This window comes from Pogona vitticeps, chromosome 1 (genome assembly GCF_051106095.1).
Source record: "Pogona vitticeps strain Pit_001003342236 chromosome 1, PviZW2.1, whole genome shotgun sequence".
Taxonomy (NCBI): domain Eukaryota; kingdom Metazoa; phylum Chordata; class Lepidosauria; order Squamata; family Agamidae; genus Pogona; species Pogona vitticeps.
The window spans coordinates 123,255,049-123,281,156 of record NC_135783.1 but is presented as its reverse complement, the minus strand read 5'-3'; the positions used below and the strand labels follow the sequence as shown (position 1 = coordinate 123,281,156).

The 26,108-nt window shown below is 41.0% G+C and overlaps 1 protein-coding gene across 2 annotated transcripts in view; it reads right to left on the bottom strand.

The window, feature by feature from the left end:
• Positions 1 to 2,685: 2,685 nt before the first annotated feature.
• The window catches only part of BMP5 (bone morphogenetic protein 5), an 82,910-nt gene continuing 59,487 nt past the window's right edge, over positions 2,686 to 26,108 (bottom strand). Inside the window, exons 4-7 of one of the 2 annotated variants that reach the window (XM_020781800.3) lie at positions 23,480 to 23,677; positions 13,574 to 13,650; positions 8,828 to 8,938; positions 2,686 to 5,059 (exon numbers count right to left, since the gene is read on the bottom strand). In XM_020781800.3, coding sequence (XP_020637459.1) covers positions 4,910 to 5,059; positions 8,828 to 8,938; positions 13,574 to 13,650; positions 23,480 to 23,677 — 536 coding nt within the window. In that variant the 3' untranslated portion in view covers positions 2,686 to 4,909. Of the gene's footprint in view, positions 5,060 to 8,827; positions 8,939 to 13,573; positions 13,651 to 18,367; positions 20,277 to 23,479; positions 23,678 to 26,108 lie in introns of those variants that run through there. The other variant, XM_020781801.3, reaches the window with a different exon arrangement.

Here is a 26,108-nt window from a genome sequence, read left to right as displayed (position 1 = left end):
CAAAGCACCCTCTCTTAGTCCATCCTGCACTAATTTAGGGCCAGTTCTCATGTCTTCAGTTGGGTCCCACCACTGAACAGACACTTTTCACCCTAACCCAAAATGTATAGATCATATGCCAGAGTGTTCAGCCTGGAGGCAGGCGGTGCATCATGGCCTCTCCCATTTTGAAGAGACACTTGTCCAGCAGGCCGAGGCAAAGAGGCAGTCCCGAAACCAGCAAAATCAAGGAGCTGGACAGGGACAGACTGTATTTGTCTGCAGTGTGGAAGGGATTGTCACTCTTGAATTGGCCTTCTCAACCACACTAGACGCTGTTCCAAGTCCTCCATACAGAGCACGATACCATAATCTCTTGAGGCTCCAATGCCTGACTCCTGCAAAACTTGGTGTGTGTTTTGGGGAAGATGGTGAACAAGCTGTGTGGTGCTTGAAATGTAGGGCTGATTGTTCTTCACCATGGGGGAACTCCGTAAAGAAAGAGGATAAGGACAGAAGTCTGCTTAACTGGTTTACACGAAATAAAGTGTTTTAAAGCTATTAGCCAGTATCCTGTTGTACAGCATCACCTGCTCAATAGGACTGATGTTACTAGCTAGGGCAGATTGCTCCCCGGACACATTCCTTGCCAGCCATTGCTATATTGAAACCAGTCCTTTCTATTCTTTTAACAACTTTGCAATTTGTTGTTACCTTTAAAAAAAAAAACATGCAATTGCATTGTAGTGAAGAAGAAGAAGCATTTTTATTCCTGCTGTTTTTATTGCAGGGGAAAAAACCTGGACCTCTCTGATTAAAACAAATGAAAAGAAGAAAAATGGTGGCTATAAGAGAAAGCACATGGAGACTGCAGCCAAGAAATTAGAAGTCTGAGATTCGGAAGGGCAGCAATAAAGGAGTTTTTAAAAGATTATCAAGTGTAAGTCTGTGTCACTGGAGACCCAGGACCAAGTACCCTTTTCCATGTCATCCACACTTTTGTATTCCCTGTCACCAGAATTCACTGCCTCAAAAAGCAAGGAAAAAGTGAAAGACTATACAGTGGATGTCGGGCTTAAATATTGCACTAACTAAAACCTTCCATGTGGGGTGCAGGATTCTGGGAGATATAGTCCCCCAAAAAGTAGCTACTGATCTTAGGTAAGAATGGACATGACCGTCTACTTTTGATCTATTGTATTAGAGTTGTAAGCAGACAAGTATTCCTGGGGATACAAATACAAATCATGACACCGCAGGTGCTATGGGGGCCCACCATTCCCTCCCTCTAGAACCAGCCGGTCCACTCACAGTATGTCACGAGGTGCTTGGCTTCATTGTGGTTGTGGTTGCAACAATCACGGAAGGAGCTTGGCCACTGCTTCCCTGCCTCCGCAGCTGACCACGCATCAAGCTGAGCAGGGAGACTTCCTGTCACACCTCTTCGCTGGAGTGGTCGGCTGTGCAGGGAGGCGGAGAAGTGGTGGCCAGGCTCCTTCTCAAATTGGCGCAATGACGACGACGAAGGATCCAAGCACTGTGCGGCAACCGGTGAGTGGAGTGGCCGATTCCGGGGAGAGGGCCTCATATTCATATCCCTAGGTATATGGATGCAAAGAGCCCATGTGTAGTTGTAAGCTTTTTTTTCTTTTTTTCTTTCAAAGGCAAAGATATATACTTAACATCTCTTTTCATGAGATTCTAGGAAGCTACAGAAAGCTATCAAAAGCTGCTTTGAGCTCTACTTTGCTGAATAATTTCATACAGTGGGCCAAGTGTCCCACATCGATTGCCTCAAGAAATATAGGAGATTTAATACTCCGTAGGCAAAGCAGTAAGCTGCCATGTTAGTTACAAAATGATGAGATTTAAGATACATTAATTGAAACACATTAGGAGCAGTATTTGAAAAGTACAGCAAGCTCTGAAACAGTGTGTTTTATTTCTCTGTGCTTTGTTGCATATTTGGGAATATAATTAGGACAGGAATCCACCATGGTCTCTAAGGAGCTAGAAAGCTTAACCTGATTAAAAGTGGACCCAAAAAAACATTCTTACAGATCTCGCATGGCAATGTAACCACCCTGGCCACTGACTTGTAAGGAAATGTTATACAAGTATTTTTCAAATTGACAGACACATGGAAAGTGTTTTATTAGCTACTGTGAGAAAGAGGTATGCCTGGATGCATGTGCAGCTGAATTCCCAGTGGTATATAGAAATACAAGCCTTTTCGGCATGTGAAAATCATTGTGCCAGTTTTCTACCCTTCCAAACAGAAGCAAAGATAGCCTTGGTAATGCATGCAAGAACTTGGTTTGTCTGTCCTTGTTGAAGAATAGATTTTCACTGCTGATATAATTTGCATGGGCTTAGAATGCTAGAATGTTTAGGGACCCTTCATAAAGTTTAACCTTCTCTCTCTGTGTGCGCAAAGGATCTGTAGAAAGCCCATTCAGCCTGAAAAGATGCTGATGCTGCCCCGCTCCCCCCACCCAAAAACTTCCAAAAGGTAATTATTTAGAAATCAAAATGTTCATTTGCTCCCGGAACTCCTGCATTATGAATGGAAGGCTCCTTCTATGAAAGGAAGAAAAACTTTGGATCCAGTCCTGTGTATAATAATAGGCTATTCATATTCAGATTAAAGTGAACAGAATGTTTCCATATAATACAGTCCAAAAAGGAAAGGCATCAGAGAACACGTTCAGTTTTCAGGTTTATTAGATCTTAAAATATAGACTTGTATTTCAAAGAACATTTCAAAGAATAATATAATCTTCAATTTCATACACTCAAAATGGTACACCTTTATTTTAAAAATATATTATTTAATGTACCCAAAAATACATTTTTCAAACTTTAATTAAAATAAATCCCATCCCAAACACCATGACCTTCGACCTATCTAAATCACAAACAAATTCATTTCCTTTAAAAATCTTTCCCACATTAATTGGCACAGACTTTTACAGGAGTAGACTTTCATAATTCCTCAGATGCTCCTCAAAACAGCAATTCAGCTAGATATCTGTATTAATAGACATTACAGTACATGAACTGCAGTTTAACTAAGGCTTTATGGTAAGTTAAACATAGTTAAAAGCAATAGAAATGCATTTTTTTCTTCAAAAAGATCTCTGCCAGACATGGTTTTTAGTACGGCAACAGATTTTAGAAGATTAAAAAATATAACATCTGTTTCAGATATTATTCAGCAGTGAGATAAATTAAATATTTTTTTAAAAATGACATACAGCTGACCACATTATTCTCCTACCATCTGCAGTTCTCCCACATCGCCATTCCCCCCATGCATATTTCTTCTTAAATAATGCCAAAAGGAAGGATATGCAATGTAAATCTAAACAAGTTTATTCAGAACGAAGGCCCTTAGTTTTCAATGCGGCTGACTCCAACATACATCGGTATGGGAGGTGGCCCCATTGAATGAAGCAGGGCTTACATCTGAGCAGGCATGCAGACAATGGACCAGTTAAGTGATCCAAGAGGTAAGCAGACTGAAATAATACTCTGTGAGAACTGTTTGAGATGGTTAGGCTCTCTTTATGCTCCGTTTCATACACTCTTATCCAGAAGGGAGGCTGGCTCATGGGCTTGTTCTGTAAAGGCAAACAAAATCCATGGCAGTAGTGTTTGAGATAAGAGACCAACTGCTTTTCCTTACTGAGGTAAGAAGGTTGTACTGTTATTCCCCATCCCTCCCCATCCCAAATGGTTCACTTGGAAAGTTCTGGGCCCACAGGCGATATGCGGTTACCACAGAACTCCAGAAGCTTCCTGCCTCCAGCAAAATCTGCAACTCTCTAGCAAAGCAAAGGAGCATGGCTCCTACAGTTACACGTATTATGCTAGAGAAAACAGCTCTCACCATTATGTGCAATCTTTCAGCCTCTACCTTTAAGCTAACATTTATTTATTTAAATGCAATTTAACTTCTTACTTTATCTAGTGGAGGAGAACTTTTAAAAATGGCAATTGTGTTTAGCTAAGCAATCTTTTTCCAGCCCTTTCTCAGTGCCTTTTCTAAATAAATAGCCGGCCAGAGTTTTCATTGGCACAACGTAGCCAAATGTATTTAATTTCCTTTAACAATATAAAACAGTCACAGGAGTTCTGGGGTTTCTGAGTTTAAAAAGAAAGAGAACACTATACAAAGGCTTTATTTTGAAAAAAAATGAAATGAATCACAGCGTGATTAACTGAAAATCTGTCTTCAATGTTCTACTAGACTCTAAGATAAACCCATATTAATAAAGCATTTGAAATGTCATCCAAACAAAAGAAACTATATATCTTTAAATAAATAAAAGCTACTATGTACATAATACTGTACATGAAATACAAAATGGCATACACTGAGATAGGAGTCTCTTTGCTTTTCTGAAAAAAAGTTAAAAGTGGGGATGCAATCTCTCACTTATATTACATAATTCAAAATACAGCTGAAATTTCTCCAAAGTATTATTTCTAAGGAAAATTCTAAAATGTTTCTTCTTCTCAGTCCAGAGAAAGAAGGTAACAATTTCCAAATATTTTCCACTTTTGGGGGGGGGGGGTGGCAGCTAAGATTTCCACACACACACCTCCCCATGCCTCAGAATGATGCTAAGCCTGAGGCTCTGTGGGCGATTCAAAATGGTTGCCAGGCTACCAGCACTTTTGCTTTTGTAGATTAAAATAAGGGTGGGGAACAGAGAAATAAACTGTGCCCCTGTTGCTGCTAATAGTAGCCCCATCCCAAAAGAACTGTCGGTAATTTCTCCTTCTTTTGGAGGAATCCTGTGAAATGGTTCCAGTTTCTCTGCTCACAAATGAAAAAGACAACTCTGGGAGGCCATTTGTGTGTGTGTGAGTGCAGGTCTAGTAAATTCTTGGTCTTGAAGATCTTCTGATTTACAAACTGATTCTAGTGGCAGCCACATGATCGGACCACCATGTTTCTGTATTTTTTCAAAATCACATTTGAACTGTCATCAAAGTAGAGGACAGAGATTGCATTCAACTTGGTGGGGGCACAGCACGGCTTAGGAACATGATCAGGGAACATCAGATGGACCTGGAACAGTGGAGAGAGAAGGAAGAAAAGAAGAAAATGTTTGCTTTCACTCATATAATTATTTCTAGCAATAACACATAAATTGTCTACTTCTACTGACAAGTACACTGCTAAAATTATTTTGTTTCATGATATTCTAAAAAGAGCATGGTACAAAAATATATTACTAATAAAATTAAGACAGTAGCAAAAGATAGTCATGTGGTTCTTTAAAGGCTAATATATTTAGTGGCCCAAATCCTGTTGCTTAGCTTACTAAATCACACTAGAGAAGAATCAATGAAGATTTGGTGAGTCACCTCCTTTATAAATTACATTCATTCAAGTGGACTTTAACTGCAACTTACTATGCTAAAGTAAGTCTCAACTAGACTAGGCCCATTTGAATCAATCTGACTTAGAGGGGAGTTAACTTGCCAAATCCTCATTGAATCAATGGGCCTGCTGTAGTATGCCTCACTAAGCAACAGGATTCTGGCAACTGTGGCTTAAGCTTTCATGGACTAGAAGCCCATTTTGTCAGCTATGAATAACGTTACAAAGGGTAACACTTCAAGCAAATGATTGTGTGGACTCCAGCTTTTAAAATAATAGCCAGAACAACCTGTTAATATAGTAAACACTTGTTTAAATCTCTTGGGTTATATAATGTTATGCAGTAGCTATGGGACAGCTGACCAAATGGGGACCTGGAATCCAGTCCTTGCTCAGCCATATTCAAGGTGCATGGCCTGGAATAAATCATCATCCGTTATTTTGTTTGTTTGTTCTGTGCCATCAAGTTACATTAAATTTACAGTGATCTTAATAGGGCTTCCAAGTGTATGAGATATTTAAGGAGTGGTTTTATTAGTTCCATTCAGTGAGTTTCCATGGATGACCAGGGATCCGAATCCAGATATTTTGAGTCTCAATCTGTCATTCTACCCACTTACACCACACAGGCTCCTTTGGCCTGATATAATTCCTACCATTAGTATGAGGACAGATCATGATACTCCATGAATTTTACCAGTGGTATCACAGGATTGCAGTGCTGAGTTTCTTGGACTAATAGGGACTCCCACTTAATTCGCAACCTCCCTGTCCTCTGTGAGCTTTGCAGAAAATCTCACAATTTTAGGAGAGCAGGTCAGTTTTCCCCAGGAACAATATGCTGTTGTGCACTTTGTGTATAGACACAAACATACACAGATATGGACTGGCACATCTATCTGTATTTTGGTACTCTCCTTGTGGGAATCCTTATGAGAACTATCTTGAGGAAATACTACATTTCAGTATTTAGGGCCACACTCCTAGATACTGGAAGAAGCAGGGAGGAATCTGGGGGGGAGGAAGAGAAGGAAGAAGAAGAAGAAGAAGAAGAAGAAGAAGAAGAAGAAGAAGAAGAAGAAGAAGAAGAAGAAGAAGAAGAAGAAGAAGAAGAAGATTCGGATGATCATAAGGGTTACAGTGTTTAACAGCTTCCTGAAAAGAACAGGAATGTAGTGAAAACACTGGAGAAGAGGGAAATTGGGGTCTTTGTACTTGAAAGCAAGTTAGAAATAATATTCTGCACATGCAGGAAAGTGAGAAGGCCATGGAGGAAGGAGCAGTAATAGAAAAGGCAAAAGATTATTAAAGCGTGCATAAAAGCTGTAGCAGTAATAAGTTTCATTTGTTTGGTAAGACTGTTAAAACTCTGTTACAGGCATCTGCCCAGCAGTGATATAAACCTTCTGTCTTTGCCAGAGAACACAAAAAAGAGGCGATCGGGGAAACAGCTTTTATGTAACTGCTACCACAAAGAGATCATTTACCATGAAAGAGATCCTTTCGGAACCATCATAAATAGCTAAAAACACATACACCCCACAACTTAATAATGGTTTAAACATGTTTGTTTAATACCTGCAAAGAAAAAGGTTGAGAATAGGTTTTGCCATTTTTATTGTTTAGTGTCTGCTATTGGAGCCGCTGGAAAGGATAAAATTCATTTGATAATTTATCAGCCATTATATACCGAAGATGGAGGAAAGAATACTAATATTTCCCAGGACGGGATGCCTCCAAAGTTATAAAACTAATGTACTCAGAGCACGCCTTCTCTCAGCTTGTAACACATACGTTCAGCTTGCTTATAGGTTAAAATGGGAACCTGTGCATTTGCGATATTAGGTGTTTACAACCATATGGTATTATTACCTCATGCTCATATTATTCTAGTTGATTAAAAATTTTACTGTGGTTGATTAGATATGTTTAACAAGGACTACAATTTCAGAAGGAATACTTTGGACCAAAGCGATCCACCGGCTTATAAATTGCCAACTCCGAAAATTCAAGTCCATTCCAAGGCTATGTAGGAGTCAGCTAGGAGAATTCTGATCCTGTGCTGAGGATGAGGGGTGAAATGGGGGCACAGGCATAACACATAAAGTGCATCTTTCAAAAATGGCATAAATTCAAGTGAATCCTAGAAACTTACAAACCTCTATGGAAATAATCGGGTTGTGCAAATCTGTGTATTGTTTGCAACATTGTGCCTATATGAAAATAGCAAACTCATTCATCCATTTTATTTCTTAGAGTGTTAGCTAAAGTGATACTTAATTTCCTGTCTGACAAGAGAAATTGATGTAGATTCTATGTTATGTCTGCAAAGTGAGATAATGTATTAATATACACCATGTGTGGAAATTGTTGCTATTCTCATTCACAGCTTACAGCGAAACAGCAATGATAGTGTAGAGCGAGGAATGGTCCCTCTGGAAGCACCTATAATGCCTGTAAACTCTGATTTCTGAAAGACATATACTGTTATTTTTCTACTACAACATATACTGGGGAATTAATTCCTAGTTGCTCCAACTCAAGACATATCTTGCCCGTATTATAAAGTTATCTAAGCTCTCCCTCATAAAAAGAAATGGGTTCTGTTGTAAGTCATAAATAGTTGGGAATTCTTCGATTATTTTATATTTCTCAGCGGCCTGAACTGCTGGATAGGTGAGGGCAGCCAATTAAGTAAAAGTTTTGTGTGTCCTCATAAGATGATACAGGGCCCCGGTATTACCTCTTGAACCTCAAAACTGTCATGCAAACTAAGTGAATGATTGTATCCTGCCTGCTCCATATTATGGAGTTTACAGATGAGTGCTGGGTAAAGAACATTTTAGAGCCACAAAGCTCCTACTTGCTGTGTCACACGACTGGGCATACAGTTTGATCCAGTAAGTATAGCTGAGGAAATAAAAGAATGTGTTGAGGTCACTTATTGGTTCAAGACTATTTACGGTCTTTTTTAAAAAATTAAATTCTTTGTTTTTGCTTCTTCTTGAAGTGAACCATTAGTACAGAATAGTTCTATTTCTGGAATATGTCTATGCCTGGATATGTTCTTGCCTTTGTATTGTTAAACTGCCATGGAGAGAAAGGGTCTATCCAAAAAAGAAAAGAAAAGAAAAGAAAGAAAGAAAGAAAGAAAGAAAGAAAGAAAGAAAGAAAGAAAGAAAGAAAGAAAGAAAGAAAGAAAGAAAGAAAGAAAGAAAGAAAGAAAGAAAGAAAGAAAGAAAGAAAGAAAAAGAAAGAAAGAAAGAAAAGAAAGGAAAGGAAAAGGTGGAAAATCAATGGCACCCCAGAATGTCCACGTTTATCATTTTTCTTTCTTTATACAGAAGGTCCTATTTTCCCAAAGCTAAAATTCCAGATATCTGTGCGTTTGTTCTGTCGATGCAACTGGTCACAAACCAACTTAATGGTGGGCTTTTGGGGATGCATACGTACCAGAGTCTGAACTATCGCATGATTCGTAGCATTCATATGAGCGTTGAGAGGAAATGAGCATTCTCCATCACAATAAAATGCAGCATAACCCTCTGGAGCAATAATCCAATCCTGAAAAAGAAAGAAAGAAAGAAAGAAAGAAAGAAAGAAAGAAAGAAAGAAAGAAAGAAAGAAAGAAAGAAAGAAAGAAAGAAAGAAAGAAAGAAAGAAAGAGAAAGAAAGAAAGAATATCAATGGGTCATCAGTATTTCTAATGTAAATTATCCCTAGTTTAAGAGTAGGGGTGGGTAGCAGAAAATCAAGGTCACTGAAAACTGAACTCCACCCAGTCAAATAGAGAGGGAGAAAGAAACATAGAGAAAGTAAAGGTCAGCACATAAACATGTGTGAACTAAACAATGACTAAACATCAGTTTATCTTGTGTTGTGTTCTGGTAATCCCACAGGCATTCTGATCCATTCCAGTTTTATATCCTATCATATAACTGCTCCTCCCCCCTTTGGAGACAGAAATATGTGCATTTGCATTCATTTTTATTCAGTAGGTATCCTTCAGGCTCGAGAAACAATGGTAATGTGCTCTGTACAGAGGTCTTGGAATAGAGTCTAGTGTGGCTGAGAAGGCTAATACAAGAGTGACAATCCCTTCCACACTAAAGAAAAAATGCAATCTGTCCCCTGTCCAGCTCCCTGATTTTGCTGGTTTTGGGACTGCCTCTTTGCCTTGGCCTGCTGGACAAGGGTCTCTTCAAATTGGGAGAGGCCATGATGCACTGCCTGCCTCCAGGCTGAATGCTCAGATGTCAAGGTTTCTCATCTGTTGAGGTCTATTCCTAAGGCCTTCAGATCCCACTTGCAGATATCCTTCTATCGCAGCTATGGTCTCCCTCTGGGGTGATTTCCCTGCACTAATTCTCCATACAGGAGACTTTTGGAATCCGACCATCAGCCATTATCGTAACATGCCCAAGCCAACGTAGATGTCACTGTTTCAGTAATGTATACATGCTAAAAATTCCAGCTTGTTCTAGGACTACTCTATTTGGAACTTTGTCCTGCCAGGTGATACCAAAAATCTGTCGGAGGCAACACATATGGAAGGTGTTCAGCTTCCTCTCCTGCCATGCACAAAGGGTCCAGGACTCACTGCAGTACAGGAGTGTGCTCAGGACACAGGCTCTATAGACCTGGATCTTGGTATATGCTGTCAGCTTCTTATTAAGCCATACTCTCTTTGTGAGTCTAGAGAACATGGTAGCTGTTTTGTCAATGCATTTATCCAGCTTGACATCTAGAGAGAGGGTGTCAGAGATTGTTGAGCAAAGGTACACAAAATTATGAACAACCTCAACTTCTTGTGTGGAGATGGTAATTTTTATTAAAGTGCACATTTTGAATGCATTTCCTTTTCTGTATGCATTTTATTTTCCGCATTGACTAAAGCATGCTTTTCTGCATTTTTTTCAAATATATATGCATTTTTGTTCACAGACATTTTTCAAACACATGATTTCAGTGTTTTTGTTTGTTTGTTGCTGAAACATACTATAAATCCCAGAAATTTGCAAATGTGTGTCCCAGTGCCAGCCTCAGGCCAGAAACAGACATTAGAGATAGCCCATGAGTGGGAGAGGGAAATTCTTAACTAATGTGAATATCTGAACATCATAGCATGAGCTGCTCTCACCACTAGGCTTATGCATATTGGCTAATTTTGTTTTGTGAGTAGTGTTCAGAATTTAAGCATGGGATTCATTTCAAATCTCATTTGACTGTTTCAGTGATTTCTCTGCAACATTAATATGCTTGCATATTTTATGTATCTGTATTTTGGATACTGGTCATTGATCATAACAAAGTTTATCCATCTAACTATGCTTTCAGCTCTTATTGTAAGCTACCACAAAGTCTGTTTTTGGAGTCAAAGGGTGTGAAATTGATATTTTTGCAGGGAAATATAAACCTGTTAAATTTATTGGGTTTCTATCCCCTCCCAAAGTGAACTTCCCCTTTGCTTTGAAAGGATCTGCAGCTTTATAAACCTACAGCACTCTTTGTGTCTCAGTAAGCCTGTAAGTTTCAGCTCCAAATATTCAGCAGCAGATCTCCACTGGAGAAAGACAATCACTATTGAAGAGCTGCAAAATGGAAGGGCAGGGTCTTGGTTCCAAGGAGAAAGCAGTGGGCAGGGAGAGCTGTGTAAGCGTTCTCTCACTTGGCTGGTGCTTTTCCTCTGCAAACACTTCTTTTTGACTGCTCCCACCCCTCCTCCCACCACCAGTAATAACAAATGCACAGTCATACACTTCCCTGAAGAACACAAAGAGGACTCCATCAAACTAAGAACCAATCTTTCTAGAGGCAAACATGATGAAACTGAGGATGCCGTACTGTGGGCATATCAAGGCAAGATAACACTCACTGAAAAAAGACAATAGGACCAGGAAAACCTGAATGCAGAAGGAAAAGAGGAAGCTCCCATATGAGGTGGGTTGCCTCCTCAAGGAATCAACAGTGTAACCTTGAATCTGCAAGTGCTGAGTGGAATATTAATAACAGAACATTTTGCAGGCCAGTCACTCATTGGATCCCCATAAGTCAGAGACTTGAGGGCACACGATAAAGAGATTAAACCAGATGACACCCCCTGTTCACAAAATTACAGTAGTAGTTAAACATCAGCAATAGGACCTTGGAAAATTACTTTTAAGAAGTAGTTATTCACAGCAATAATTCCACCCCCAAAGATCAGTTTCGGATGTAGTTTCAATTTTACTGTGAAGACTACCTTACCAGGCACTGGCCTGTAGGCAACCAAACATACTCTCCTCCCATTCACGTGTTTGTTACCTCAGCATCTGAAACATAGTGGGAGGCACCAGCAGGAGGCACGAGGCACCATTTGAACCTTGTGGTAGTCCACCTCTACCTTAGTGAGGCTGCACCTCTTATAAAACCTACTTTAAGCACATGCTGACTCTGCAAAAGAACTGAAATATCCTCTCATGTCATCTGCTCAATTTACCTTGGTTATGTCTCTGTTATTTAAAAGGCACATTAAGTATAAATAAATAGCTCCGCCACCTCCATGTATACACTTTTAAAAAGTCAATCACGCAATTAATTATGTAGATGCTGTCACATCTGGCCTGGTCCCGGTCTAACATGAGGTAAACAAAAGTAGATGTGTTTAACGGTCCAGCAGACATTAAATAAAAATGCACTGAATTACAACACACACACACACACGGAATATAGTGATGTTGCATTAAAATGGAACAATATGTGAGAAACCCTAATAAAAATAGCAGATGCATGTATAGAATGGGAACAGAAAGAGCCAAGAAAATAACATTATTGTCTGCTTAAACAAGAAAAGAGATGCAAGATAAACACATGAGGTGGGATCGTGCTGGAAAATATAGGCAGCAAAAGAAGTCCTAAAACTCAGCTTAATCGCCGAACACTTAACAGGAGGAAGAACAGACAAAGCACATAAGTTAAGGAGCTAAGATCGCAAAACTGTATTAAATTACAACTGGCTGCAGTTTGTTTCCAGACACAGTTCGATGCACTGGTGCTTATTTTTAAAGCACAAAGATAGATTGGGATCTGGGTACCTCAAAAACCATCTTTTCCCACACAAATCTGTCAACATACTCCATTTATTTTCAGAGTCTGTTCTGTAGGTAACTCCAGCCTATCAATGTTAACCAACTAATTTTCTTTCCTAGTGTTCCACCCATTATAACATCTGGTATCTACAACGCATGGAGTTTTCAGCACCAATTAAAAATCTTTCCCTCCTTCCAGGAAATCAGAAAAAAAAATACTGCCTGAATTTTCTGTTCACTTTGCTATTGTCTTGCTTTTAGCTTTTTTCACTTGTTTTATTTTCTTGTGCTTTTGTTTTGTTTTGTTTTTTGCTTGGTGCATTCTTTTTACTGTTTTAATAGCATGTCTGAACCACCAAATTACTAGAAATATTCACGGCAAGAGTATTAATGTTATTAAAGAAATAAATAAGATTAAAATAACAAAGAACATTGCTGACAGATTGAGATCCAACACCCTTCATCTTTCTCTGTAGTGATTTCTGTCTTTAATTCCTGACATATCAGTCAGGATATTAAGCACTGAGCCATGGAGCGGCACTAATGCAGTATATGAGAATTACATGGAAACTAATTGCTCCCTTTTAAAAAGTAGTTTGCTGAAACTGTTAAAATCATTTGGGATGAAGTTAAACATCTAATTCAATATGTGTTGTAAATATTAACTTCTATAATTCGATTCCCCTCAATTCTAAAAACTAGTAATAACTGAGGGGCTTTCATCCCTTAAAATGATTTTAACGATAATAGCCAAAATCCTATCAAGAAAATCCCGCATGGATTTTCTCCTCCAGCTCCTTCATGTGGTTAGTCCTGTAACTCAGTGGTCCCCAACCTTGGGCCTTCAGATGTCCTTGGACTACAACTCCCAGAAGCCTTCACCACCACCTCTGCTGGCCAGGATTTCTGGGAGTTGAAGTCCAAGAACATCTGGAGGCCCAAGGTTGGAGACCACTGCTGTAACTGGCTCATGCCCAGCTGGTTTCCAACTGGTTTGTTGGGTCATAGGAAGGAGAGATCCTTGGGGGAAGCCACATAACTGCCCTTTCACAATTAAATAAGTGAACAGGATTTTGGCCAATGATGATAACTCATCACCCCACCCCCACCCCCATAATTTTGCTCCTCTTACCTGCCACCCCAGGTCTCGGAAGCTCACATAGAGTTCATGTTTTTTACATGCCTGTTTCTGTTCGCTCGTGTTATAATCTGGGAAAAGAAAAGAAGTGCACTGTCAAAATATTTCCACAGTTCTCAGCCTTCATTATTTTCCCCTTTGGCTATTGCAAGCATCTAACTGGAAAGCTTCCGGGAATCTACCACTTGATACATAAAGAATCTGGACCACTACTCAGCTTTCTGATTGGAACAGTAGCAGCAGTCCTGGCCCTAGTGGCAGACGGACACTTCGAGAGTGAGAGTAATCTTGCAATTTTGTACATGTTTGCTCAAAAGTAATTCCCACAGGAGTGAACGAAGGGGGCTTCGTTCCAGGTAGGCAGGCATAGGATCGCAATCTTAATGTATATCCAGATAGATGAAGGGCATTAAGGGAACTACAAATATCACAAAAAGACATCATTTAAACAAATGTGCCGTGTAAGTTACAGTATGTCAGTTATTCAAATATTAGCAATTATTTTGCTGTTTCCTGCTCTGTTGAAAGACATAAAGGTCTCATATGTCTGAGGAAGTTCACTTGTCCAGGAAAACGTACACTAAAATATACAAGTATTTAAGGTGCCACAATGAATTTGTCTTATTGTTTTAATTTTTCTTTTAGTCTGTGCTGATATGCTAGCACAGACTAACACAGCTACCTCTTCTGAAGACAGACATTAACTGACCAATACTTAGCAACATCACTAGCCATTCTAGATATTTGTTTAACCCAAACCCGGACAAGACGGAGATCTTGGTGGTCTGGGAAACTCCCTCGCTTTTTTGGGGGGAGGTGACTCTCACCACTAAGACTGAGGTTCGCAGCCTGGGGGTCCATCTAGATCCAGTGCTTACCATAGAAACACAGGTAGTGTCAGTGGTCCGCACCACCTACTTCCATCTTAGGCGGATTGCCCAGCTGCATCCCTATCTTGATGGTGGGGTGCTCACCACTCTGGTCCATGCGCTTGTAGTCTCAAGATTAGACTACTGTAATGCGCTCTACGTGGGGCTGCCTTTGAGACTGATGCAGAAATTACAAATGGTGCAGAACGTGGTGGCCAGACTTCTTACTGGGGTGAGAAAACATTAATATATCACCCCTACTCTGGCTGCCCTACATTGGCTGCCCATTTGTTTCCACATTGATTTCAAAGTATTAATGATGACATTCAAAAGCCCTAAAGGCTTTAGGACCTCAATATCTGGCGAAACGCCTTCTCCCACCTATATCTACCTGTATCGCTCTTTCTAGTCAGGAGGGGCGATTGAGGGGCCTAATGCCGAGGGAGGCCCAGAGAGAAAGAACAAGAAACCGGGCCTTCTCAGCAGTGGCCCCTTGTCTCTGGAACAGCCTGGCCCCCTTGCTGGGTATTTTTAAGAGCAAGCTCAAGACCTGGCTCTTTAGGCAGGCCTTCCCTCCTGTCATTATTTAATTTATTTTTGCTATCTTGTATCATATTGTGTTGTTGTTATCCGGCTATTGTTTTTATGAAATTGTTTTGTGAATTTGCTGTTAGCTGCCCAGAGTAGACTTCAGTCTAGATAAGTGGGATATAAATTAAATAAATAAAATAAATAAACTTGCAAAGTGTATTCACTTGAAGCCATAACACACAAGACAACAAAATACATGAAAGATGTAGCATGCTGACGGTCTCCTCCTTTCCTTCCTTCTTCTTCTTAAAAAAAAAGCATACAAGTTGCCCATCCAAACTGGGATGACTCTGTATAAGTAAGAAAGTTAACACCTCTCCCCTTCCTTCAGCTGCTGCTTCTCCTAATTCTCCTCTCAACCCTGCAGTGGTGAAAATATATGACAATACCTCCACTGGTGTAGCTGGAATTTTATTTTGGTTTTAATTGTTTAGTGTTCATTTGTCATTACAGAGTGTCAGGAGAACTTGGAGAACAACATACAAGTATTGGAGAGACTGTGTGTGTGTGTGTGTGTGTGTGTGTGTGTGTGTGTGTGTGTGTGTGTGTGTGTGTGTGCGCATGTTCGTAAACTTACAGAAGGACCATAGTACAATTAATAAATATATCAGATATTTTTGTCCTGAAAATTGTCTACATTATGAAACCCCAGTCAAGATCCAGACCTCATAGGTTCATCCATAACACAGAAAATATGTCAGCTGCATAGTGTGCATAGTGTGCATTTAATGCGTGGTGCAGTATGACTTTCCAAAAAAGGCAGGGGTAGTGTTTTTATTTTATCAGAAATATTCCTATACCTCCCATCAACTATCCCTTTCAGAGGTGTACAAAAGCTAAGAATCAATAAAACTGGGGAAGTAAAACTTTAATATACTGCAAAACAGAAGTGTAGCTGAAATCCTGCTTTGAGGCGTAAACCCAAGCATAACTTTCTGTCTCTTCCTTCCTTGTCAACAAACCACTGTGGCCGTGATTCTCCAGGAGCGCACCCACACGCTCACCAGGCCAGTGTGCAGCCAGCCCGCCCGCTCCACAAGAACTTGCAGCAGTGGCACTTAGTTTAAAATGGAGGACCAGATAGACAGTTATGCTTCGGCTTACATTATGGACAGGATTTCAGCCAATGTAATGCCCAGCCTCCCTAGCAGGTTCGATAGCCACGGTGGGTCCTTTTTGTGCAGAAAGTCAGGATAAATTTTTTTAAAAAAAATAAATAAATATAGCTGAGTCTTGTTGCCCAGATGCCCAGGCTAGTTCCATGGGAACGTTCCTACACTGGGCACAACAGAAAACATTAGGATACATATGGTTGATGGCTCAGTGGTCTAGGTACTGTATTTTTCCATGTATAAGATGCTACTTTTTCCTAAAATAGTTAAGAGTAAAAAAATTGAGGTTCATCTTATGCATGGAAGTAAGTTGAACCTATGGCACACGTGCCATAGCTGGCATGCAGAGCCCTCTCTGTGGGCACACGAGCCATGCCGCTGTCACTGCCATTGCCCACCTGGTCCAGGGCGCAGCGCCACTCACTGCCGGGACTCAGCTCAAGTTCACGCTGCCACTTTGTCCCTCGCCCGAAGGGAGCCCGCGAGTGGCGCTGGAGGTGGTGATTTGGCGGTGACAGCAGGAGAAGGAGGAGGCAGAGGCGAAAGAGGAGCTGTGTCCGGCCACCCCTTGGTGTGAAATTGCTGCTGCCCATTGACCGCAACTCTGGCGCCACAGGAGAGTGAGCAAGCGGGATGGAGCACAGCACAGGAAGCCCAGGCGGGGAGCCCTGCCTATATTTGGGGAGGGGAGGAAAGGCGTCCCCTGGCCGCCCTCTGGAGAATACGCAGGCCCAGAGGCTGCCTGCTGATTTGGCCATTCGGGCTTAAAAGAGTCAAAATTGGGGGGCATGTTATACACGGGGAAGTCTTATGAACGGGAAAATACGGTATCTGGCTGTGGAGACAGAGGTTGGATTCCTTGACAGGGGCTGCACACAGTGATCCTTAGGCTCCCTTCCAGAGCTGCAGTGCTAAGATGATATCTAACATTATACCTACCAGTCACCTAAATTTATGGCCAAAGCCCACACATATAAATTATGTTATTTTATGCAAATAATGCTCTGCCTTTCTCAGATTTGTAATGATCTAACACTGCCATCCATAATCTGACACCTTTCAAGTGTACTGGACTAGAACTCCATGGTTCACTGGCCAAACTGGTCAGGAATGATGGGAATTGCTGCCAGCTTGGACAAGGCGGTTCAAATTGCTTTGACCACTTGGACAAATGGGTACTCTGCAGCCAATAAGATGAAATGGCCCAGATTTTGCATGGATTACAATTAGAGATGGGGACGAATCACCAGTTTGGCATGTCGTCGAGCTTCGCGATCTGTCAAAGTTGACGAAGCATGAATCTCCTCCCCATGAACCGACAAAGCATAAATTTATTCATCACTTCATTGGGGGGGGGGTTAGACAGCCAGAAGCTGTCTAAAAATAGACACTATCCCTGCTGCCTCCCTACCTTGGCTGCCCCAGTGTGCACCACTGCCACCGCTGCCACCACCATCATCCACAGAGGCCTGTGCCATGGCGGGCTCCGCAGTCACTGTCCAGTACTGCTTGCTGCAGTGGCCTCCTCCGCTATAGCATGCCTCAAGGGAATCTAGGCTGCCCTTTGCGAAGATGGTGGCTGCAACTTCCCTGCCCTAAAAGAAGCCGTAGCTGCCATTTTATGCAAAGGGCAGCCAGTGTCCCTTACAGCAGGCCGTGACTGCAGAGGCCGCCACAGCGGGCAGCGATGGATGGCAGCGGCAGCGGGTGGCAGTAGATGACGGTGGTGCTAGATGGTGGTGGGTGGTGGCAGCGGCTAAGGTAGGGAGGGGAAGGGGACAGGATATATCCTGTGGAGCCAGCTGGCTGCCTATTGGCCCACCAATCAGCTGATTGGCGGGCCCTAGGCAGAATGGAAAAGCCATAGGAAGAGAGGGAATCCCTCTCTTCATATGAGGGATGAATAAAAATGGGGAAATATTCATCCCTTTGTATTCATTGGAGTCTTTGGAACTGACGAATATGAAGGGATGAATATTTAACAAATCAGTGATTTTTTCCAAATGTTGTAATCAGTTTTTATTTATTTATTTATTTATTTATTTATTTATTTATTTATTTATTTATTTGATTTATACCCCGCTCATCTGGTCAAATCGACCAATCTGAGCATTTTTTTTTATTCGACCCCATGTCTAATTACCATTCATTTCCTTGGACACATTGAATACAATAATTAGCCCACATGACTATATAAGCAGCGGACATGGAAATGAGGGAAGAGACTAAGTGAAGAGGAATACAGATAATTAATGTTCAAAGTCACAGTGGTGCAGATGATGAAATTTCAAAATTTTGATTGCATAAAATACCATCAATAGAGTGGTTAATTAATGTAAATTGTCTAGCATGTGGTGCATGGTGGCAGCCTTTGAAGTGCATATCTATTTACTTTCAAAAATACTTTGATTCTAACTGAATCAGTTCTGATTCTGAGATCAGAGTTTTGCCAAAGGAAACACCTTTTGGCTATAACTAGAGAAAACCCATTCTTAACATATATAGCATGTTAAAACCCTTAATCTTTATATAAGCCTCTAGCCGCACACTGGAATTTATGGATATAGATCACAGATGTTTCTCTTTCAAATCTTGGACGTTACTGATGTTCTAGTGAATATTTCAAGTGATTCTTTTCTGTGGGTCCAGTTGATAAAGAGGGCATTGCTGTCTTCCAGAAAAAGAGAAGCTTTTCCACTGGTCACTTGTAGGCTGCAACTACAGTGGTGCCTCGCTTAACGAGCGCACCGCAGAACGACGAAATCACATAGCGATTAGGTTTTAGCGATCGCAAATGCGATCGCATACCGATGGCCCCTATGGGCAAAAATCACTTTGCCGCGGATCAGCTGTTCGGCGGCTCCAAAATGGCCGCCGGAAGCCCCAAAATGACCGCGCACAGTGTTTTCGCGCCCTTCCCTCGCTTACCGAGGGCGCGAAAATGGCTGCTGCAATGGAGCAACCTCGCTGAACGGTGAGTTTTGCAACCTATTGGAACGCATTAAACTAAGTTTAATGCGTTCCAATGGGCTTTTACGTACCGTATAGCGATGTTTCACCATAGCGAAGGTTAATCCGGAACAGATTAATCTCGCTATGCGATGCACCACTGTATTTCTATCTAAGAAGCTTAACCTGGCCTCACAATGGCCACGAGACTGTGTGACTTTAATAAAAGCATATATTTTGAAATTACCCATGAGAAGTTGGTGCCCAGCTTGAAGAAGATGAATTATCATCAAAAGCTCCCTCTTTTTGCTTCTTCATGGTCTAATAAAGGTATCACCTGTTGCTGCATTTATATACTTTTCATTACAGGAACTGAGGAAGCATTGTTACCAATCAGCCATGAATATATTTCAGCACTGCAGTGCCCTTGGCTGTTTCACTGATCTAAAGATTTGTATTAATACTGAAGGTGAAACAGTGACGTATGAGTACAAAATCACAGAATTTACTCACTGTAGAGCCAAAAAGAGAACAGTATTGAAAATGTGTATTCTTCTGTCTTACTGATGTCCAAGAGTGTAAGGTATCTTAAATTAAGTTTTGATGATCGGTTTTATTTTCTACATATATTCCATTTATTCTATTTCCTTTTCTTTTTGCTGCCCCACTCCTTTGACATTTCTTCTTAGGTTAAGCTAGACGACAAGGGAATTTGCTATTCCCTGCAAATACTTCAACAAACAAGACCTGCAAATTATACCCATTTCTACTGACCAACGGTGGCGTTTGCCCCTAGTTATCCTTGGTTATCTTCCAACCACTGAGCACATGAAGGCAAACCAAACTCCTCTTCACACGCTGCCACCAGTTGATCACTAAATCAACATACTTTTCTAAAGAAAGATGCAGGTCTGTTCATCACTGTCTTTTAAATAAAACAGGTTTATTGATTACAGATTGTGAGCAAGGAGTCAACAGTGTGCCGTCCTCCAAGGCGTCTGCTCCGCTTGAGTAGAAGGGGTGCTAGTAAAGACTGAACAGGAAGAGAAAACAGGAGACAGGCACTGGAGGTTTGCCTAGCAGATGACGAGGGGGAGGAGCGGGATTTGATTGCCTGGGAGGAGGTCTTAAATGTGGGGGAAACTGCACGGGCTTTTCAGATAACGGTTGAACCGGCTGGGGAGAGAAAAGAAAAAGCAGTTCAGACCGATCCAGAGGAAGAACACGGAGACCTGTCAGGACTATTAAAGGAGTTCCCTAATCTTCACATTGGAGGAGGTCTGCTGCCAGATCCTGTGGGGGACAATGCTATGAAAGGTGAACTTGAACCGTTAGAATGGACGGTGGTCGTCTACCCATGCAACCAGCGTGGAGGACGGAGGGTGATTCGTCCCAGTCCCTCTTTACTACAACAACCCCGCGAGGGGGACTGGGCGAGACATCCCTGTTGTGGGACGATCTGCACGGTCAGAACCACCCCTTTGAGGCCGATGATGGATCGCGAGCGGTTTGGGCCAGCGATTGGACAACGCCAGAAATAAGAGTTCGAAGTTATAAGGTTCTCACAGAGTTGAGTTTGATAGACCCGTTTGAAGCTATAGAACAGGAAGTGTTGAACAATAAAAAGGAATCTGTTAGAGTTTTAAGTCAGCCTCCGTCCCTCATTTCTGTGCCTACTGGGGGGCCACCCATGGCGAGAGATGGCCCCGTTCACACAAATGTTTTGATAATAATTCATAGGTATCTTCTTCAGGTTTCTAAATCATCAATAACAATCTCCTATTTGATCATACAGTCACTATACACTCTTCTGACTAATCACACCCCAGATCTCCCAAATCTCTCTATCTCTCCTGACTCCACACTCTGACTCTCTCTCTTCTTTCCACTCAGACTCTGACTGCCTCTTCACTCTCAGGCTTTGCCTCGTTATCTCTCTCTCGGCTCCTTCTCTCAATAACATTAGCCTACAACAAGAATAATACATGACTATTTAACATAATAAGGGTGAACGCCACACCAACCACAAAAGAAAGCACATTAAATGTAAAATATGGAGATGACAGAAATCATATGCTACGACAAACATATATGTCTTTTGAGGGAGCACATCTTCTAAAAAGTGCTACATCTATGGTCTACCTTGACCCTAAGTAGTTCTATTTTGCAGTTTCCCTTCCTTGATGGCTGCTTAACAGACTTTCAAAGCAAACCTCCTACCCACCAACTAACATTTCCGAGAGGTTGGGAACAGAGGGGGAATATTCTGGATCTGGTGGCCATTTTGGAGGGCAAAGAAAGAAAAGTCCAAAGTATAAAAGCGAAATGTCTTTGTTTTGTGTTTCTCCGTGTACTCTTGTGATTATTATCCTCTCTTCAGTTTTCTGAATAAAAAAAAAAACTCTCTAGAAACAGACAAAAGTATCATTTCACCTTTGTCCGCAATTGTGAAAACGCTAAAAATAATTGGAAAACAGATCAGAGCTGTCTGGATTTTTTTAAGTGCTCAGGCCTCCTTTATGCAGAACTGAGTGTTTAATGTCCAGTCTCACGAAACATTTGACCACACATTTATCTCAAATGAAAGAATACTAAACTAAACCCATGTCCCCTCCTTGCATCTCTGCATCGCAGACAAGACAAACGTGAGAAGTTGTATTACATTCCATGGAAATGGCTAGGGTGACACTGACTTTGGAGAATCTGATGCTGAAGATCCAGTTTCCCTTACTGGGGCTCCAAGACTTCAAGGTCCATATGATAATTCTGCTAGGAATCAAAACCCTGGATATAGCAGCTGAATGACCTTTGTACCCAAATACTGTGGGAGCTGGAATTAAAGGGGGAACCCTTTGGAAAGGAAAAGGCTTTAAAAGGAAAGACAAGGAAATCAGATTTGAAAGTCTTAAAAATACCCACTGCCATGCAAAGAGCATTTGAGATGAAGTAGGAGGGGGTGAGATGGAAGTAAAGACATGTAAGTCTGGATGGAATACCACATAAAGTACGTAATTCATTCATTATAAAGTTTCACTAAGACATTATGCCCTCTTGCCTAAAAATAAGTCACATTGAATTCATGAGTCTAACTTCAAAGCAGACACGTATTGCATTTCACTGTCAAACATCATTTTTCCCTTTTTACCCTATGTAAGTAGCAGAAAAACAGTTTACTGCTGAATTTCTAAAAGGAAACCTACTTTCAAGGTAAAATGCACAGTACTGAACTTCAGATTTATTTTTTGAGCAGATAGTTGGCTCCAAATTCCAATGAAAGAGCAACATTCATTGGTTTAAAGAGCAGAGCAACACAACAGGATAGAGGAAACCTCTAATGACTCCTTTTTTCACCAGTTAACCATTTCTCCCCCAAACAGAAAGCAACGATTAGGGTTGTTTTTTGACAAATGAGAGTGCTAGTGAGCACAAGGAGGTATCTTGTAGACCAGGGGTCTCCAAACATTTCAGTGTGAGGGCCACATCATGTATTTTCCACATTTTCGAGGGCCGAAGGAACACACACGTGCACGTACTCCTGCCTGCCCTACACATGCCCGCCCACATGCCCGCCCACATGCCCTCCCGTCCATGCGCCGGGCTGAAGGAAACAGACCTGAGTCTGCTGGATAAAAAGGTAAGGCACGCCGGATGTGGCCTGCAGGCTGTAGACCATCTTTACTGCTGCCATTTGATGTTATCAACATTCAGACTGCCCTTTGTTATGTAAAGCGAGGTATCCTTTTTCCTGCTGCCAACATGGGCATGATATGGTGCAGCAATATTGAGCCAGTTCCTTGCATCTTGAGTACAGAAGCACAATATCCCACATTCACAAACCAGAGGTTTTTTGCAGAATAGTGTCTGGATTACACTTCTTCACACTTTGCATAGGAAGCAATCTGAACATCTCACTGGCATTGCTCAACAGCAGATCATCCCATCTTTTTCTTTTTTTTTTTTAAGAGTCAAGTCATAGAAATGTACCTGTGTGGTAAAGATGTATGTTGCATATATGTAGGCCATGTTTGCTAAATCGGTTGCATTATTGTTTGCCACATGTTCAGATTGTACATGGTTGACTGCCAAAGTGGGTTGAAATGTATGTTGGCAGACACAGAATCAATCAGAAGACCACACCTCCAACTGTCTTGATGCATTTCATTGCATGCACATGGAATGAATGATGTTCCAAACTGGTCCCTGAACTGACTTCCCTTCCCCATCCCACCCCACCCCATCGAAGCTGGATTACACGTGTATGTCTCAGTGAATCAATAAGGAGAAAGTGTGATTAACACCACTTTTTTCTCATCTACGTAAACTTGTATTTCTCTCCACAAATACCTGTTAAGGTAGATGCTATAGCCTCTTACTCTTACCCCCAATACTTGACATCCTTGAAGAATCTTGAGGACTGCTGGATTTGTTACGATTCTGATTTTTCTTTTTATTGTTGGCAGCTCGGACAGACCGAAGAAGTACTTCGCTTGCTTTGAAGAAGGCAACCATGAAGGGCTGTTTTGACTGAGGTCCATGTCTTCCTATAAGACCTGCTGATTTCACATTGATGCTGCGACCTGCAAAACAAGCCACAACACAAAATCAGTTACGCTTATCAATGGTATCACAATATTTAGAAGGGTTAACTTTGTGGACCGTAATGTGACTTATCTGTTTTGCATATTGTACAACAGTAGGCCAAAGAATATTACCTTGCTAGAACTCTGCCTCCTAGCAAAGGTTAAAACTTTCCAAATCCACAAATCCTCTTAGTTTTAGAAAACAAAAAGGGTTCACGTGGAATCTTATACATTCAACAAAAATTAACAGTTATGAGAAATGGAGGCAGTTTATGTATTTATGCTTCAAGTCATAAATAATTTCAAAACATTCTCAAATTTCACCAATGGTCTTAAGCACAGGTATCACCAAAGCTTCAGTCTTTCAAGGAATAATATATAAGATGTTGAATTATGACCATGATTGACTCTGGTTTAACTCCTGAGAGATGTACATATTTCTTTATAATGTTTGTTCAGTCGGGACTAGGTAGTAAAAAAGTAAAGGTAAAGTTCCCATTAACAAATATCCAGTCATGTCCGACTCTAGGAGGAGGTGCTCATCCCCGTTTCCAAGCCAGCGTTTGTCCATAGACAGTTTCCATGATCATGGGGCCAGCATGACTAGATATGGAACGCCGTTACCTTCCCACTGTGGTGGTACCTATTTATCTACTCGCATTTGCATTCTTTCAAACTGCTAGGTAGGCAGGAGCAGGGACAAGCGACGGGAGCTCACTCGGTCGCGTGGATTCGATCTTACGAATTATGAATTATGACCATGATTGACTCTGGTTTAACTCCTGAGGGATGTACATATTTCTTTATAATATTTGTTCAGTTGGGACTAGGTAGTAACTTCACTCAGTTATAACTTTGACCCTCCAATGCTATAGAAGGAAGGAATCGGGTATCAGATGAAAGGATTGAAAAAAGGAAAAACAAGTAATTGAAGAGGTACCAATATGAATTTCCAACAAATAAGCCCCCCCTGCTTAGCAGAATGTATTCTGTCAGCTCAAGCACTTTTGGGCCACCACCTATTGCGCAGAATCCTTCAGCCTGCCAACATCTGAGCCAGTGTCATGTGAAGCTATGCAGCTGTACAAAAGACCCACATCCAGCTCCTTTAAGTAGTAAAACATTGGTAAAGACATTTTGAACATTTTGGTAAAGACATTTTGGCTTCGTTGTTCTGTAACAAACCTGAAATGGTTAAAATCCTGTCACAAAAAAATGCATCTGCCTTGCAAATGGATCAGGCTCCCGAATGCAACCTCACTAGAGAAAGAACATACTAATAATCATAGGGGGAAGCCTTAAACAAATAAGCAGATAGGCTTCCCTTTTAAAGGGAAACTTACAGTGGCTCTCTGCCAGGGTCTATATTTCTTAGAAAAACTTCTATCATTGGCGTAAATGAAAGAGGCAGTTTGATTTGTGGTCAAAGCAGTTTCCATTCTACTTCCACTGTAACAAATGTATTAATTCAGCTCAGACTTCCTCCTCCTGGCAGCCTCTCTTGCAGTAAAAAAGAGAAATTAGAAGTCGCAGCCAAATACCGTACCTTGAACTGACCCACTTCGATACATAAACACTTTTACAACATGTTTATTCAGGTGTAGCACTTTAAATTGGTTTAAGATGTTTCCAGTGACAGAGAACCCAGCAAAGACGAAAAAAGAAGAACTGAGAAAGTTAAGCATTCCAGGAGCAGAATAAGTGGTCACATATACTCGAAGAAAAAAAAACTTGTAATAATTGTTGCTTTTGGGGAATGGATGGAGGGTTTGGAAATTATGAAAAGGAATATATATTTGCTGCAGCTCCTAATTTCCCTTTTGGACTTTCCAAGAAACTCGGACATTTATTCAGAGATGGTGAAAGTTGGCTTCTTTGGATTACAAGGCCCAGAATCCCCTGATCAACATATCACAACTGGAAATCATGATTTTCCAAGTTTATCTTCATTTTCTACTAATCATCTTTCTGTGGAGGTGGTTTGTTTGTTTGTTTGTTTGGCTGGTTGGTTGATTGTTTTGAGGCAGAGGGATAGAATACATAGTGTGAGTATTACTACATTCTAAACTCTGCACACTAGCCGGAGTCGCATATTTAGAACTTCCTTTTTCTTGCTAGTTTGCCTTTTTCTTTCTTTAAAAGAAGTAATTTCCTTTCCATTCCTTTTAGTAAGAAGAGAAGTAGCGATTCCTGCTCCAGAGTTGGTATATTTTTTTCCTCCAACCCTGAAATAACACCAGAGTGACCCCTCTTTTGACTTTCCACTGTATTTGTAGCAATAGTGATACACCCACAGTAATTAAGCTTCCTGCCATAGGCAGCTGATGACTGGAGCAAGGTGTGGACACCTCTTCATGTTTTTACGTTCTGGTGAACATTCACAAAACAAAGCATGTTAAATGCAAGATTCATAAGTGAGGAAAATTAT